Consider the following 19,550-nt stretch of genomic DNA (forward strand, 5'->3'; position numbering starts at 1 on the left):
TCAATATTTGTCTGCTCTAACCAATCAACTATAAGGTAAATATTTAATTATTACCAACCAATACTGTTTTACTAATTATGATAATTCATTCATGACTATGTACCTATGTAATGGGGATATCATAATATGCGACCTGCCTTATCGCTTAATTGTTGTTATATACTTGAAAATAAATAGCGCCTATGTTTAATAATCCTGGTTAAAGAAATGGTGACAGAATTTGTTAGGTTACGATTGTCAGGTTGCGACCAGATTGCGTTATTTTATACTTTGCAACAAACGAGGGGGACGCCCAAAAGGGACAGTCATCGTAGCCCATTGACACACATTTTAGCGGATGCGTTGCCGGCTTTGGAGGGAGGAGTTTACGATTTATTTAAACAATTGGAGGTCGTATCTCCCCTTGAAACCCTCCACCGGGAGTCGATTCCACAAAGTAACAAAGTGTCTTGTGAAACGGAACGTGGAAGGCTTCCAGTCATCAATGTTACTGAAATTTTTATTACTTAAATAAAACGATATTTTTTTATTAAATAGAATAAACCACAATGTAATGTTTTTCTGTACCCTCTTCCCGTTTTAAACGTCGTGTGTTAATTACTATCTAAAAGTCAGAATTATGTAACGTAAAGTACCGGAAAGTCTCTAAAATACCTAGTATTGTTTAAGCACGTTAATAATACTTAAAACAATTTTTTGTAACGCATCGTATTTTACAAGACCCCCCCTCCCCCATACTTGAACTACTCCTCCTACTATCCCTATACAGTTCCTGTTAAACAATGATTTAAAAAAAGTTCAGTTGACAAAATATTTAATTTTATGCAGCATATCGTCACCACATGGGCGGATTTGCAAAAACACGTGTTAACTTGTTAATTAACCTTCTTGGAAGCAACCGTACCGCTTGATGCTCTTTGAATGATTTATGTTTCCCTCAACACATATTTTGTTAAACAAATAAACCTAGAGATAGATTATACTTTCCTTATTGATTATATGTATGACATATAAAAATAATTGTGTGTGGTACTGAAAATCTTTCTCGTCTTCTAAAGCGTTTGAATGTTTTAATATATTTGCATTTTTAATTTCCTAATTTCTTTGGTGAACTTGATTTATTTTTGGTCCTTTGGAGTAGAGACTTTATAATTTCAGTTGGCGCCTAGTAGATAGTTCCGATGTCCCCAAAGCTGCTGTAAGTCGGCGAGGAATAGCCAGCATTCAAAGTACACAGTGGCCAAACTTTTTAATCAAATATAATTATTATTACTATGTAAGTAGGTTAAGAATATTGTAAATTATCAATATTTGTGTATTTTTGGATATACTTTATATTTATAAGCGGCTACGGGCGTTCATTTCAATTATTAAAATATTTTTAGCCTATGTTACTTATAATGCATCATTTTAATGGTGAAACAATGTTTGAAAGCGATATAGTAGTTTTTGCATTTATTCATCACAAACATACAATCTTCCGAGATAAGTCTAGTAAATACTCATTTTAATAACAATTCTTTATTTGTATTAAGTACAGTATTATTATTATTTTGTATTATAATTTTCAAACTCTTGTTCTTTACATTCCTCTTATATTTATTTTCTTGTCCTCGTATAAATTTATTATCTATCGCTCGATTAGTAGCGATATGGCCTGTTCTATGTTTTGTTTTTTAGTACATTAGAATCTGTATGTCAAAGTCTGACTAACATATACACTTAAGATTCCTTTATCAATTCGCCTTATTAGCACAGAATTCATATAAACCTTTATTTTCCTATATCAACGTAAATTTGAATCATATCGCTAATTGAAATACAACCTATGAAATCGATTATCAAAGAGGCAATGAATAAAACAATCGGATAAAACTAGTATCGAACGCATGAAGTAATTATTATACGTTTCTATCGGTGTGGTTAAAAAACTGGAAAACTTTCTGAGAACGATTATTAAGCGTGTGTCGTGGGCGGAACTGTTTGGTCCAAGTCATGCGATGAAGGGATTTCATTTAATTTCCCTGTCAGATAGATTATGTTAATTAAATCGGAAGAGTGAACACAGGTTAAATGAATGCCGGAAAGCGTGGCATTTGAAAGTAATATTTATTTAACTTGACATTCGAATTACGACATAATTTAAGACTTAATAATAATACTAGTAAGAATTGATTGATAGAAAATCAAAATAAATTTAAAAAGTTTGGTCGTGTGGCAATGTACGTTAAATGCTGGCATTTCCTCGCTGTATTGTGGTACTTAATGGTTGAGGACCAGATCTGGGGTCAACGATACTATCTACCCGGCGCCAAGTTAAATCTTTAAATAGATATAGTTATGATACGTCTCAAGTTTTATTTGTATGATCACCTTACGGGAACTTTTATATGATTGCGTTGAAGAGTAAAACTTTTTATTTAACAGCTGATTGTAAAATTGTTTCATTGCTTCTATAGTTGTGAATTGGTATTGATTTAAGACAAACGGGCAGGAGGCTCACCTGATAATAATAATAATAATAATAATAATTTATTTATTTTTCTCCCTTAAACATTAACAATAATAATTCATAATACAGTGACAGTATGTTAAATGATACCGCCGCCCATGGACGCATTCAATGCCAGAGGGCTCGCGATTGCGTTGCCGGCCTTTTAAGAATCGGTACGCTCTTTTCTTGAAAATAAAAAAAGTTGTGGAATATGGCAATAGATATTTAGATTCTTGACCTTCTAAGGACAATTGAAAAAACATATTATTAATCTAAAATAAGTAGTATCTCGACTACGGTGTGTTTATTGCATGCACATGAACAAACACTTAAGACTATGTACCTTTGAATAATAATTGTTTAACAAAACGCCGCCATCACCAACTTGCGCCACACGTCAAGCCGATACTGGAACTCGTTTTAAGATGTCTCAATCTCGATACGAAGCTGATCAATCGTTCCGACTCACGGTTTTTTCATCGTAATCAAACGGGTTTGGTTCTCAGTGTGTAGAGAAACGTTCAAAACATTTATTATGAACTTATCTATTAGTTAAATCTTAAAATATCAAGTATTCGGAACTATTGGGGAAGGGTTTAGTATTAAACGCTTTTTATATAGCAAAGGCCATTTATTGCACAATACAATATCTACACCGATAATTCTACCATTAAAATACATAAAAAATATATGCATGTACCTGCATTTTATAACTAATGATATAACGGGACTTTTCGTATTATATAAATGTGTATGTTTGTTCAACTCCTCTAAATGTTAATCGTAATGTTGGATCGACTTTCATGAATCTGTTGTGCCTTGTGAAGTGGATTCGTGGAGTTTAGATTTAGAATTTGTTTTTTTGTATGCAAGACGTGTGCACAGGCCGTCATCACACACAGGTCGGGTCCGTAAATATGACTAAACTGATAATTTTTGAGTCTCTTTCTGTTTTAAGTGTTACTATGAATAAATCTCAAAAAAATGATTTGCTGTGTAGTAGTCTCGGCCTAGTTTTTGATTTACCTAAATTCAAGAACACTTTTTGTGTTAATCATTTTAGTCATTTAATAATTAATGATTTTAATTTTTAACTTCATTTAATTTTAACTTCTATAGCTTAATCAAAACCAGTTCATATTAATAAAGCTGTAATAAATGATAATAACATTAACGCAAAGGTTGTAACTATAGCTGAAGACGTATTTTACTTTACGAACACAGCAGGTTATGTGGTGTATATCGTCAATCATACAAAGCAGTCCTTGTTGCGTTGGCATTGATAAATAGCTTATAAGTTAATATAAAGTATTTGCAATTTATATTATATAGAAACGATTAAGAATTACTTAAGTGTTTAATTAATCAAGAATTAATCTAATTAAATGCATTACTGGCTTATTTTGATAAAAATATTATTTTCTGTAACAGGAAACTCATCTGATGTTAGAGATAACCGCCCATGGACACTAATATTGCCACAAGGCAGTTGCGTTGCCGGCTTTTCAAGTATTGGTACACTCTTTTCTCAAAGGGCCCTAAGAAGAATTTCATTATAATTTTTGGATTCAGTTGAAAGGACTGATGATGAATAATTAACTACATTAAGCAGTTAAATATTTATCATTAGTGATATCAGTCAATCAGTGTGATTATAGAGTTCTAACAAGAAAAGACGTCCATATTTCTCCAGTTGTTTAGATTTAGAGTTCGAACGGGCAGGAAACTGAAGTAATATGTACTATAATAATGGCGATGCCAGGCGTTGCCAGGCTACTAACACTGACCACGCTCTCTTAGGAGCTTTGGTGCGATATTGATTATTTTTTTATTATTTATTTTATTTAGTTAATTCCCTGCCTATTTTGTCGTCTTTATTAGAAAAATGACATTTGTAACTAGTATGATTAAGTACTATTTATTTCTGTTACCAATTTTGTATTATTTACATCAAGATCTTTAAAGTCTGTATCTGTTGGATTTAATAATAATTTGTTTTGAAAAAGATTCGGGCTTTTTTACAGTTACTCAATTTTAAAGCTTAGAGTCTTAACCGCGTATAATTTAACGTAATAACCAAACTTAAGAAGGTAATTTGTAAATGACATTATGCTAAAACCATTATGCAAATCCGACGCACTTAAAATTCGCAACAAGACATAAAATGGCATTGCTCGACCGAGAAAAAATACACAAATGTATCCCAATTTTATAACATGAAATTCCAGAGACATTTCTAATAAAAAGTGGCTCAATTAAAGCCGAAATCAAAATTAAGCCTTCTGATTTTAAAATATCCTGTGTGTTGGTGACAATTTTTATCAACACGTAATACATTGCTCCGTGATTATATTAAAAACATCTGTGGTTTTATATAATAGCTACGATGGATTATTTAATAATGGTTATCATAAATACACTGGCGACGGTTTAAAACTTCATTTACGTTAAGGTATCCTATTTGTCCTTCCTTTCGGAAGAATGTGTTTTGAGAAAACTCGTGATTTGGAAAAAGTCTGGGTATCCATAGTTGCTAACACTTTAAATCATCCTTTGATGCTTTTTGCGTTTGTTAAGCAATTAAAGGAAAATATAGCTTTTATATGCTTGTAAAATTAAAACCTATATTAATATATTTCTTAAACATGACTGTAGTGCGTTTGTAAATAAATAAATAAATGTGAATTATCAATGTTGTCAAAATAGCGATTTTTAGTTTAAGGCGGCACAAGAGGACATTTTTGAAATAAAATAAGATAAAGATTTATTGAATAGATAGACAACTTTTATCTTAACTATTTGTGTATATGTCCAATGTATTTATTTTAAGTTGTACTATTTTTTATTACTGTACTGTGTATCAGTTTAGTTTCCTTAATAAATAAATAAATTAACCATAATGCAGAATACGAAAATCCACCAGTATCACCCTTACGTTCGTCGGTTTACAACTGAGCGCTTTTAAGACAGTTTTCCGTAGAAGAATATGTGGAACCAACTGCCCACTGAAATATTTCCGAACCAATTCGACTTAAGATCGTCTTGCATTGAGTGTCCATGACGGCATCCCCTAACATTTGTTGAGTCTGCGGTCCATTTACCACGTTCTATCAAAACTAAATTTCTTAGATTTTGAGAAACATTACGGTAACAAACTCAGCAATGTATGGCTAAGCTAAACATTGCATCGTATTCAATATCGTTTTCTTTAATCCGACGACTTGTCATGTTCATTCTATCTCGCTCTAAAACTCGTTCCGGTTTCTCTTTCACCATGACAATGATTAGGGTCTGGGATTCGGTTCATTTGATAAACGGAACGTTTTTAAGTGCCTTTAAATACATAAAGGGTTGATTAAATAATCATAATGCGTTCCGTTCTCGGTAACATTCGTATTGTAAAATTGATAATTGACTTACATTAATTTAAGTTTTTTGTTTATAAGTATATTTGATAAATAACCATTTGCCAAAGAAACTAAGAACTGTGTATTCGTTTATATTTTGAGTTAAAACACTGTAAGGAAGAAAATGTTAAAAAAAACTAATGCCTCTACTTGCCTATAGGCAATCTAATAAGCAAGTAGATGATCAGCCTTCTGTTCCTGACACACGCCGTCGGCTGTTTTGATTTAAGGCAAGCTTCTTCACGATGTTTTCCTACACCGTTCGAGCATGAATCTTAAATGCGCACATAGACAGAAAATCCATTGGTGCACAGCCGGTGATCGAACCTCGACCTAAAGGATAATGGTCGCACGCTGAACCACTAGGATAACACTGCTCAGTTTACAACGGAATATTGTGAATAATCAGTTAAAAATAACTACATGTTACTTCCTGTCTAGGTATTAAAGTCCTAATCAAAAGGTTGAATCCTGAAACCACGTCCTAACTTGGATTATTATAAATTAATTATTGTTTCTCCAGTTACATCGACTAGAAACTCTACTATTATATTGTTTACCAGCAAGGATTCATAATACATTTCATTATCACTTTAACAATGTACCAATGGCCCACTCACTTGACATATGCTATCCTTCTCACTTTTTCACAGCGCTTGAGTCTTTTTCCTTTTGTAACTTCGAAGCAACATGAACTCTCAATCTTTGGTTCAGTTTTTACGCTCAGTTACCAGTTGGAGCTTAATTTACGATTATCGAACGAAGACGTATACTCCGATTCAGTACGAATACATAAATAATAATTCGGCGTATCGATTTTAAAGACGTTTAACGATATATCGAACATTGGATTTCTTGATTAGGGATTCGTTTATGACTCCGAGTCGTGATTTAATTGGTGTTAAAATGACGTCAGTAAATTAACTTCGCGCGTCCATTTACGGGCATGTACTTAATCACCTGTGCTGTTATTACACAGTTGTTTTTAACTCTTGCCAAGGCTGAATCTTAACCAAGAAAAATTGAGTAGAAATCTCGCTTGAAAATTAAGCTTTTAACACATTGAAAATATTATCTGTTAAAATTAATATTTTAACAGATATTTTCAATCAGCAATTGTGACAGTTAAACATATATCACATATATAGTTAGTACATAGTTTTGTACGTTTGTTCGAATAATCGTGTTCCGCTTAATTTAATTGTTGTTTCGGAAAGAACATCCCTTGCAATCTTAAAGCTTCTTGTGTCTCGTTTAAAACTACAGTATATCTAAGACAATTATATGTTCTATTCCGTGAATATAAGGTTGATTTTCGACTGCCGTGCCTTAAAGGAGTTCTTATTTGTTTTTAAGAAGGCTTTATCGCGGCACGCAAGCTCAATTTGAATAAAAATACGATTTATATGTGTCGGAGAGTTCGGTAAGGCAGTGTAGGGTTACAGAGCCGGTTGGAGGACCGGCTTCCAATTTGTTGGTGCATTTCTGAGTAAGTTATTAAGTTTCGGCATGTCACTTCGCTTGCGAAATTTTGCAGTCGACGGCAGTCTATATTTAGCATAACAGTCGGGTGAGCTAGCCGCTTTAATTATATTGTTAAAATGTTATATGATATTTAGCTTTTTATAGTAGGGTTTTTTTGCGAAGGTTTTTTGGCTCGATGCCTTTTTATATTAATTGAATACTTAGTCCGTGATTTAAATATCATATTTCATGCTTGATAGAGCGTTTAATCAGGTTTTTAACGAATGCTAACAGGAAGTGTTATATATCTCAATTGAACATAATAAATATAGGTATATAAAAGGAGAAATAAGAAATGGTTAAAAAATAACCAAACCTTTGTTTCTTAAGTTACGCTTTCGCGGAAAATGGTTTTTAAAAAAAGGCCGACCCGTTCGGATGGCAACCTTCGGCGGCTGACCGAAATCGTCCAGAGACCTGGAATATCGACTTACCGCAACCGACTCGTCTTACAACCTTAGATAACGCTCAATTAGGTGCAATTTTTTCAAACTTGGATGGTTTTATGCAACCATTAGAGATAAATAAATAATTTAGAAAATTCTATTTATAATACAATAAATAACACTTTAAAATTAAATACGTTATATTTCTGTTTATAATTATCGACCATTTACAAATAATTAATAAAGAATTTCTAGAACCACACCTCTATATGTATTGAACATATTAGTACATATTTTTTCTAATGCATATAGATAATAAAGCTCAAAAACCAAAGCCAACGAAGGTGGCATTACACCATCCTGCCGGGTGCTATGTTTATACTTGATACCGGAGCCCTATCGGATTACAAACCAGTGACCGGAAGGAGCGTTCACTACAGACCTATATTCTTCTAGGTTATTAAAAAGTCATTATTATTCCCTTATCAAATATATATACGAATATATTTTATACGATACATATAATTAGGTTACATACTCTCTCTACTCTCTTTCTCTTTCTTGTCTATTGTCTTCAGATATTACATTTATTATTTTATTGTTGAAAAGTGAAATAAACTAATGCGTAACACGTATTTTCACGGCCTCCAAATATTATATAAATAAATAGACAAACAAAATCACAAGTGCGCAGTATTCATGTGTTTACCTCCAAACTTCACAGGCTTCGTCGCTTCGCATATTTTATTTATAAAAATTTCTTAATTTATCGCATAATTATTATACTTTGTTAAGACATTTCAACCAATTCGGAAAGGTCTTTTATGAGAAATAATGTTCTTCACAAGAGCAGAAATCTATCAAATCTATAATCCCTATTATATTATAATAAGGGATATTTAAATCTATCAAGGTTGTTGTGCCACTGATTTATTTTATTGTTTATGTTCTTCACAAGTAACACCATTATCAGATCAGGACCTGATGATGGAGTTCCGAGAGCATTTTTCATATTACATCATTTGTTGCTTTCTTATTGGTGAAACTCACGTTCCATAAAAGCCTACATTGAATGAAGTACATATTTTTAATAGTAAATAAAGCTACTCGCATATTATGTATGTAAAATTGTATGCCGAAAGACCCAAAACTGTGCAACCGTAGAGCTCTCACTATCGTCTCAATTTATCTAAACACGAAGGTGTTAATTAGGATTTGAACTCACGACTGCGACACATAATTTAAATAAAAATAAACTTTAATTCAATGTGATAGAGTACAAAATTGAATATAAAATAGTTAGATGTGAGATACGCAAATGTGACTATTAAGGGAGCGAGCGTGGTTTAAAATTGGCATGGAAAGGGTTGGGATTTCATTGCAATTAAGACGTTAGTAGTTTCTATTTTTCAGTTTAATGGTATCAAATCCACAAACTAAAATTGATATAACATGTATGACATTTAGAACTAGAATCAAATCACAATGCCAATAAATAAGGTACATAGTTCAATTAGTTTATTAATTAAAATTGTCGTTCTTTTGACATCTAATAGAACTTTACATCTTTGAGTGTATTTCAAGCCGAGACAGGTCATAAGTGATTAATAATAAATATCGTATAACTTCATATTATAACAAATGGTTGCAAATAGTTAGATTTCATGTAACTAAAGCATTATATAAAAATCTCTGGTATCCTTTGTTATTCCTCTTTCATATTTAATATAAGTTAATACAATAATAAAGTTAATACAATCTTACGAACAGTGAAGTAAACATGAATTTCTTATATATAGATATATAAACATAATAAGAACTATGCACTGCAAAACCGATAAAACATGAGCCTTATCAAATGCAGTTCTCAGTTCTGACTACTCAGTAATACTACACGTAGGTGCACATAAAGCGACACAAGACGTATATAAGTATCAACTACGCAGGTGTTGAATTGAAAATTACTATGTATAGGAAATATATATCTTATATCTTTAAACGAGCAATTCTTGTATATATATATATATATAATTGGAATCTCGGAGTCGGCTCCAACGATTTTCATGAAATTTAATATACAGATGGTTTCGGGGGCGATAAATCGATTTAGCTAGGAATCATTTCTAGAAAATGTCATTTTATTTGTGTTTTATCAACTTAAAAATATTATATTATAAATATTAATATTATTATTTATTAATTTGTTTTTAAACTTTATTTTTGCTCGTTTAAAGATGTAAGTCAAATAAAAACTTAAATATGAATATAATTATCTTTATTCGATAATTATATTCATATTTCATAATTTTATTAGTATGTAATTCGTACTTAAATAAAATTTACAAAAATAAGTTAATCCAGGTCCTGATAATTTAATCATCAATAAAGTCGTCATCAAATATAACCCTTTATCCAATTTTTTTATCAAATGGGGATCCTATCTCCCAAGTAAGACCGCCAGTAGCTACCACAGTTTGCTTTTTCGCAAAAGAAAATGCCTTGTGCAGTGGACCATGGAAGATTTCCAGCTATCAAAGTGATACGGATGGCGAGTCAATACGGCTCGATTTTTATATTACACAGATATTTGTCTGTAGGCCTTTCCACCTACGGTCAAATAGCCCCTAACATTTTCTAACGCTAGGATAATGTTTATTTATTTATTTATTTACACTTCGTTGCTAAAGAAATACAAATAACACAATATATATAAATTACAAGGGATGCAACGGGCGGCCTTATCGCTAACAAGCGATCTCTTCCAGGCAACCCTAGAAAAAAAAATAAATAAAAAAAAAATGATGGGTGCAAGAAGTGCAGAAGTTATATAAAAAACAAAATAAATATATATCAATATATAGAACCTTAATCTATTAATAACTATATATATTATAAAAACTAACTAAAACTAAAAAGCTAATCTTACAAATTCAAGAATAGCGAATAGAGAATTACAAAACGAACAGGAGATACAAGAATTACACAGGTCACGATTGATCAGGATATGATTTATTTTAAGACTATAAATTACTCTAACTATTAAGCACACCTTACCTCGTAATGTGTTAGCGCCATACAATGGATGGTCGTACGGTACTGGCCGGTATGCCGGGTGGAGTGCTGCGAGATAACTCAGCTCACTCGTAGCGCCTGCTGCTGCTGCTGCTGCTGCTGCTAACCTGGAGAAGTGGATATTTTTATTAATATAATACTTTAAAAGCAACTCTTAAATCACCGTACTGTACTTTGTGTACGTATTCAAAGTTAAAGTAAAACACTTTTAGAAGCGTTAATATATTCATAGCCATTATCCACTTAACATATCTACATTGTAACATTCATTTGAATCAGTTAAAACAGTTATACATCGATGCAAAAGAATAAAAGCTAAAAGCATTCCATTGCCGGTAATAAAATTATTACGCGAATCATAACATAATAATGCAGCTCAGAAAATTGTCTGCCCAGAATAAAGAAATTATCCAACTCCAGACGAACAAAGACGTTGGGATCGAAATAAAAAAACAAAAATATGTCTGGCAACAAAATAAAAAGTGCAACTCGCGCGCCATTGCACAGCGTGACGTCTTCATGACATCTATCTCTCTCTGACACGTCACGGTCCATACTAGGATCCCGGGTGTGAGGAGGACGGACTAATGCCTAACAGGAAGAAAGTTGAAACAAGTTTTACAGATTTCGCAGTCTGTGTTTTTAAGGGTCATTGTGTGAGAATTATTTAGTCATTCAATATTATGCGATGACAGCTCGTACTGTTGGCTATACGTCTTTTTGTGGGTAATAAGGACATGAAAGGGACACACTTCTGTGGACTTACAAACTTCACTCATTCATCATGTCTACAAAGGCTGGCAACGCACTTGCGAGCCTTGTGGCAATGTGAGTGTCGGTGGCGGTAGCACTTACATTAGATGAGCCCTGTTGCCGCCTATTATTTAAAAAAAAACATCAAAACGATTTCTCCTCACATCTCAAAACTCCGAGGTTCCTTCCGTTAGACAGTTATATATATGTATATATAAAACATTATTGGCGATTAAAGAGACCGGCGGAGTGTGCCAGTTAGTTAGTGTTACTTAGAGGCAGGAAATAAAAATGTTTTATTCTAGCCATATACAAACAACTTCATATTGTAGACTATAAAATATAATCGACGTTATTATCTACAATTGTTATAATTACAGAAACTTTACAGCGGTAATTATTCATAATTTTATTGCGAAACTTAATTATTTATTGTGTTTAATTAACATTGGAACGTTTTATGACTGTCTGGAACTTCGCGCACGTATATTATTAATACATTTGTTGATATGAGTTAATTATAAAATCAAATCTATGTACACAGAAAGCTCGAACGCTCGAAAGCTCGTAATCATTTACGCCCAAACCCTATAACCTATCTCAATCCATTTTTGACCATCTGAGATAGACATCTTAATCCAAATATTGATAAAAGTGTGCCAATGACCGATCAACAGATTGTAATAGCCATCACTCGATACAAGCTATCCATGGTAGGACGGATCGATGTATCTGAATAGACCTTTCTATGAAAATGGCAGTTCAATTGCCAATATCTTATCTTAAGATTATAACTTACACCAGTTTTTAAAATAATTAAAAAGCTATTTGATATGTTTTAAACACAGATATGTATATTTTAATATTATTTGTACGGTTTTATTTACTTTATTTCGTTTATATGAGTGTAAAGACGAAGAGATTGAATTCTATCCGTCGCCAAAAATTGAGTAGGGTTTGGTTATTGGGATGCAGATAGGAGATCGATCGTCATGGCCTGAAAACTATCTGAGATTGTGGATTAATTATTGGGTTCAAGCGTTAAGTACAGTAAGATATTACACTTAAACCATAAACTATAAAGTCATTCAGCGCAATAAAGTATTTTAAGTTAGATATTATATAATTAAGTGATTATCTGTTTGGCGGCGCCAAAGTTAATAAGCTACAACTGGCAGACTATGTGGAACCAGCTGCCCACTGAAGTATTAACCCACCAATTTGACTTAGGGCCCTTCAAGAAAAAAGCGTACCGATTCTTAACAGGCCGGCAACGCACTTGCAAGCCTTCTGCCAGTATGAGTGTCCTCCTGCCCGTTTACCCAAGTTTCGCTCATGTCGCCGATTACCATCACTTAAAACTTCCCGTAGATCAAGTCCAAATTTGTGTTTGAATTATACAAATAATACAAATACAAACGCTGTGAAAGTTACAGTTTGCGCTGTGTCGTTACTGAACTTCACTCCACACGTAAGTATGAATTAATTTTACTTAAGCATCTTGTAGATATTTATTATAAAAGTTGTTTTTTTTTTCAGTATTCTTAACCTACGTAGTAATTTATTTATTTTATTTATATAAAAATAAAAATTGATAAATATAAAATTAACAAGTTTTAAATTTGGTGACGGTGGCAGTGTACCTTTCACGCTGGCAGCATTTCTTCGCCGTTTTAAGATACTTATTCGTAGAGCGAGGAAAGGACCAGCTCTGTGGTCACCGGTACTATATATACTACTATATACCAGGCGCCAATATAAATCTTTATTAGCGCCTGTGCACTAGAACCCCACTACCCATGAGTCTCTACTCCAAAAGTCTTATTACAGTGATACACTGGCCTTACAGTTTTCACGTCAGTATCTATTTTAAAGACTTCTTACTTAAATACATAAATTATTATATACCTTCCAAATGGTATATAACAATGCCGTATTAAAATACCAGTTTTAAAAAGATCATTTTAGGTTCCAAAAACTACTTAGGTGGTAATATTATTACCTAATGTACCGTGTCCATACACGCCAATCAACATAGATTATTATCGTTAATACAGACGTATTTTCATGTAACCAGTTTGTAATGTAATATTATCTTTTTTATCCTTGGTCAACTTACAAATCTAAGGCAATTTATAAGTAGCTGGTTAGTGGTAATTGCGCAACAGGTAAGTTTTCGTAGCTGCCAAAATAATTAGACTTTTTTTTTTTTTTATAGAACTTTAGCCGACCGTAGTGTATCGTCATATTCTTGTGATTAATATCAAAATATTATAGAACTCTTGTCAAATACTTCTAAATTAATCAAGACAAACAAATAAAAAAGCAATGTAATCAATATTGTTTTTTTTTTTTATATTGAACATTATAAACAATACAAACAACGACACCACTACAGTGGTTCCAACCTCAGTTGTTATAGGTTGTATGTGGTGGTAATGGATCGATTGAATGATAACTATGTATTTATAAAAGCCTACAACGCAACGTACTTGCCTCCCTGCGTTGTAGGGGTCGAGAAACATGTCAAATAAAAAAATAGGCAAGCGAGCATGTTTCCATGAAAATAGAATCAAAGATCGCAAAGTCAACGCGTTGAACTATAGCATTTAATAAAATGTTTATATCAAAGATATTCCGATATTTTTCGCAGAATCCCAAAACGATAAATCTGTCTTTATTCATTGTTATTTTTTATCTAATCTTAATTTATATACGGGTAAACGAACTGAGAACTTATTAAAGATACATAAAACTTAGTGTTAACATTTTTATTAAACTGTGGTTTAAGAGTGATTTATATGGCGTATTACATTGTTGTTTTATCAAATATACTAATAAAATTGCAGGTGCACATATACAGTAGTTCTTTTAAAATATACTCTTTGAAACTAAGTACATAATTTGAGTATAGAACACAGAAGAAAAAAAAATTAAGGTGTATTTTGCCTTTTATTAAAAATTTATTTTGTTTTGTCTTGCCATAATATTTTCATAGAATTTAACAATATTCTCTTATAGTTTCAGCCTGTATACTTCCACTGCTGAACATAAAATGCCTCTCTGTAATTCTCCAGAACGACCGGTTACTCTGCATCCAACGCCTGCCCCTACCAAGACCTATTTCACCTCCTTAACGTGAACTTATATACTAATCTTCTTTTTCGTATCAATTTAAATTTAATAACTATTATTAAATTATAACTGATTTCCCCTTCAACTATTTTTATATATTAATTATACATTGTGTCATTTAGATTTCTTGCGGTTTGATTATAATTCTTATAACAGTTGAAAAGCATCGTTAAAAATACATTTTTATAAGTAAAACAGTATAATACATAAACAACATTAATATACAAGACAAAACGCCCCTTTGACCTTGTAGCCACATAGTTAATTGAGTCATTATTGCATGAAATGTTTTTCCTTATTAAAATGGAACCTTCCTATTGGGCGGGACCTCCCTTCTCTTTGCTTCGATGGTCATTGAAATGAAGAATAATTGTAGGTAATTTTTACAATACCATAATAATTATAGGTTATTTAATAGTTTAAATGGTAAATAAATGATATCTTTGACTTAAATGTATGTGTAGAAGGAGAAATATATCTACCTATTTCTACGGCTGAACTATTCATAACATGCGAGCGTATCTTTTAATACAAAACAATTGTTTACCAGGAATCGAAGTCGACTTACGTAGGAATAGGATGCGCGAACTTTGCCACAAGGTCGGTAAAAATCTCAAGTTAATAATTTTATTTATTATATAAAATCTATTGCATAGACTAACATTCAGAGTCCAAAGCTAACACATTAAACATTGTTTTTATTTTAAAAGTCCCCCGCCGAGTTTACGGAAAATTTTGACATTTTATTTTTCAATGCGCCAAAATGACAGCTCAATTAAAATAAATGAAAAGTGTTGCCTGTGGTGTATCGATATTCGAAGAAGGCAGCGGGTGATCGACTATTGTGTTTGACAATTGGTGAATTATTGACACCGGAGAACCTTAATTTGTGAAAGCTATAGAATAAAGGTTTTGTTTTATATAGATTTATTGCTATTTACTGTATATAACTATGAAAATAATATAGAAAGCCGGTAAATTTACTGGTAAGCTTTTCTTCCATAATCTTAAGGTACATATGACCGCTCGGATCTTGGTTCGATCCTCAGTTGAAGCGCAAGTTTATTTTTTTAGTTAATTTTTTCTCTGCCTTTGAGAGTATCGTTCGGTACCGAGCGAGTGCTTAAACCACACATGGCGAGCACGGTAAGTTTTCTAAGGCATGCCAAGGGCATTAAAACTTAGAAAGCAAACAATGATGTGATTTTATTACTTCTCATGTTGGCGACCATCCTAAGCAGAGTAAAAGAAAAACGCCATTTCTTTATGTTTAGTTAAAGAAACCAGCTTCGAAGCTGCGTCGAGACCATTTTTTAAATAGGCAAGTCGGCGATCAGACTTTTGTGTCCAACGTATGCCATAGATTTTTAGTCTGTGGTTCCACATTAAATTTACTTTTGTAATATATAAATGAATTAATCCTCCTTTACATTTATTGCTATTACCAAAACAAGTTAATCAAAATGTAATAATTAATGTTTTGTTCTAAATGTTAACAATATCATTAAGATAATGTTTATAGAGCAAAGATCGCGAAAGTCCGCTATAATTACGATTTGATTCATAATTTAAATTAACAAAGTAAATATAATTTAGGAAAATAAAGTTTTCCATAATTTGATTTGTCTTAAAGATGTCACTGTAATATTAACAGTCAAACGCACAACAAACATTTTACCTGAAAAATACATAATCTGATTGAATGCATTTACCAATAACATAATAATAATCGGTTTCACGACTCACGATGTTTTCCTTCACCGTTTGAGCAAATGTTAAATGCGCACATAGAAAGAAACTCCATTGGTGCACAGTCCAGGATCGAACCTACGACCTCAGGTATGAGAGTCGCACGCTGAAGCCACTCGGCCAACACTGCTCAATAAAATAATAATTTATGATAGATATATTATTAATTAATATAACGCTAGTGCCCACACTATGGAGTCCCTTTTATTGTGGGTAACTAGATTTCAATTATTCTGTGGTACACAGCACACGTCAAAAATTTTATTTCTAAGAAATAGTTGTCTTAGTGTTACATCTAATCAAACAAAATTCGTATAAGGCCGTGTCTATGTATGAGAATGGGTGCGTTTGATATTTGCACTGTGTTTGAAAGCGTGGCAGAGATTTAGAGCGATGCTAGTATAGTCAAAGTCAAAGTCAAAATACATAACTTTATTCTTATAGTTAAATTCTAAATTTAAAAGTAACACCAGTTCGCAAGTTAAGGGCGTGGAGCGGACAAGAAACTTTCAGCCACTCTTTTTAATCGCTATGTTTTGAGTCATACAAATAGTTTGAACTGGATTCAAATTTATTAATGTAGACATAACGGTAAACGACTTTCAAAATACTTCTAAAAATTACATATAAAAGATACTGAGGAATAAATATATTAGACAATGGATTACTTATTAATAATGATGACGAAATCATATCCATTTCAACCGAGTCAATGAAAGTGATAACTTATCATATTTATGAGCTAACATCGTGAATAGGAATGATTGATGTACCAATTAAAACTATTTTGTAGTTATTTGTGTAGCCGAGTACACAGCGCTCTTTGTAAAGCGAACTTTAGATGGCATTTCGTTAAGTAACGATCTGTTTATAATACATTATTACTTGTATTTAAATATGTAGTAAAATATTAAATATAAATGCATGATATTTAGTGTTTATTTTCCTGATAGTAAGTTTTCGGGAAACACACACAGAAACCTGAACACAAACTAAAAATAGCAAACCATATTATGTTTACATAGTGCATCAAAAAATATATAAAATGGATAATATCTAGTTCTTTGTTATATAAACACGTGATATATATGTATGAAATGGCTAGTAAATTAGTATTTTAACGCATAATCAAGAGAGCGGGACCGATCAAACTGGTTCATAGGACATAGGACTTTAAGGCAAGTTAACGCAGCTAAATTTGATTCATAAATAATCTAGATAAATTAATAAAAATTATTTGTTGTTATCCGAGGTATATTTTAAAACTTTTTTCGTGTTTAACTTCTTTGTTTAGGTGCAGAGACTTATGTACATACATTGCGTGGAATTTTTAAATTATGCATACGCAATAAAAATATTTTATACACTCCTGTTAAGACAATACTCTCGCGCAGACCTATAAACTGTGGTACTAAAAATAATGGATTTATAGCGTATGTGTCGAAATAATTTTTATGTTATAGCTTAATTTATTATGACCGTTGACACAGTATGTTGGTTTTATCAGTTACGAAATCGGTTTTATTTTTTTATGACGCTTTTTATATGGTAATATTAAATAGGGCAATTTAGGTGCGAGGTACTTTTTATTATTCTATATTGTTTGAGCTGTGTGGGTTTACAGAACGTAATGACAAGGACATGAAAGAGAATGATTGAGGGTTAGCCAAGATATACAAGGCAACCCTGGATGATTAAATTAGGTTGAGCATGGCTTGTTGTAAGGACCAAATCCAGGAGGTTCTAGAGAAGGGACAACACACATACACACATGGTAAAAGTCATGAAAGTAGATGAAGCGAGAGAGGTATACCAGGACCGTAGCAAGTGGAGATCCGTGGTCTCTGTCTCCCTCTTTGGGAAAAAAGTGTGATATAAATAAATATTTTTTTTATACTCGTTTATCTAAGCCTCCATACGCTTTTAGATTGTTTTTTATATTTCTGGACGTATTATTGATTTCTTCCTAATGAAAGAAAAATATATTGGACATAATTTAGTTGTAATTTCAAAATTTTATAAATTCATTTGCATACCAATAAAACATAGCATTCTAGAGTTTTATTTATTACACGTTACAAAAAGGATTCATCTGTATGCTATTAATTGTTCGCGTGTATGTCACTAAACTCCTCTTAAAAGGACCGATTTGAATGATTTTTGTATGCGTTCTGGTGGGGCCCTGGATGGTTTAGATTCACAAATGGCGTAGCAGATGACGCTGCAATCGGTACTTTCATCAATATCCTAATCACTTGAAATATCATTACTTTATGGTTTTAGTACATATTTGAACAATAATGATGGGAATCGGCGACTATTTAGCCTGGGAGTTAATCAAATTGTCATTCAAGTTAAACTCTGCCCCTAGTATAGTATTTAAGTAAAGGCAATCCAATTTATCCATTACTAATTTAGGAACAAAATTCCATTTTCGACTATAACATTACAAAACAGTACATTAATGTTCCCTTTTAATCCATATGGAGAAAAAATAAACACGGACGTCCAAACTAAACAATCACCGACAAAATGCGGTAATAAATTCAATGTAAATATACAGCGCAATAAATATTTTTTGGTGTCTAGTCAAGATAAGAGAAAAAATAGATGCTCTGAAAAAGTGGTGCTGGAGGCGAATGGTAAGGATTCCCTGCAGCTAAGGATAAGGAAACAAAGAGCTCATACTAAGATGGTTACAGATAAAAAATCTTTCAACACTGTGTTGTTTTGTTGAGTTTATTTGGACACGTCACACGTAGACATTCAAAAAGCCTAGAAACTGATCGTCATTGGTAGAGTGGAGGGCACCAGACCGATCGTCTTCTCAGCGAGAAGGGGTAAGGGCCTTTACGGGTCTCACCATCATCCAGGCGTAGAGGATTGCCGAAGACAGAGGAGAAATGAGGAAGTTGTGAGTTACTAACACGACCAGAACGAAGATCGCGACTGAAGAAGTCACATTTGTAAACCATATACTGGCTCTTTTTTATATCCAAGGTAACTTTAAAAAAAACAAGAAGAATGCAT

At 32.5% G+C, this 19,550-nt stretch overlaps 1 protein-coding gene across 3 annotated transcripts in view; it reads right to left on the reverse strand.

Moving 5' to 3' along the window:
• LOC110994588 (transcriptional activator cubitus interruptus) overlaps positions 1-19,550 on the reverse strand; it is an 86,340-nt gene that overhangs the window by 16,750 nt on the left and 50,040 nt on the right. For all 3 annotated transcript variants that reach the window (XM_045632143.1, XM_045632141.1, XM_045632142.1), the window contains exon 3: positions 10,866-10,990. In XM_045632143.1, the coding sequence (XP_045488099.1) occupies positions 10,866-10,990 (125 nt within the window). The remainder of the gene's footprint in view (positions 1-10,865; positions 10,991-19,550) is intronic.

This window comes from Pieris rapae, chromosome 18 (assembly GCF_905147795.1).
Source record: "Pieris rapae chromosome 18, ilPieRapa1.1, whole genome shotgun sequence".
In the NCBI taxonomy this organism is placed as follows: Eukaryota; Metazoa; Arthropoda; class Insecta; order Lepidoptera; family Pieridae; genus Pieris; species Pieris rapae.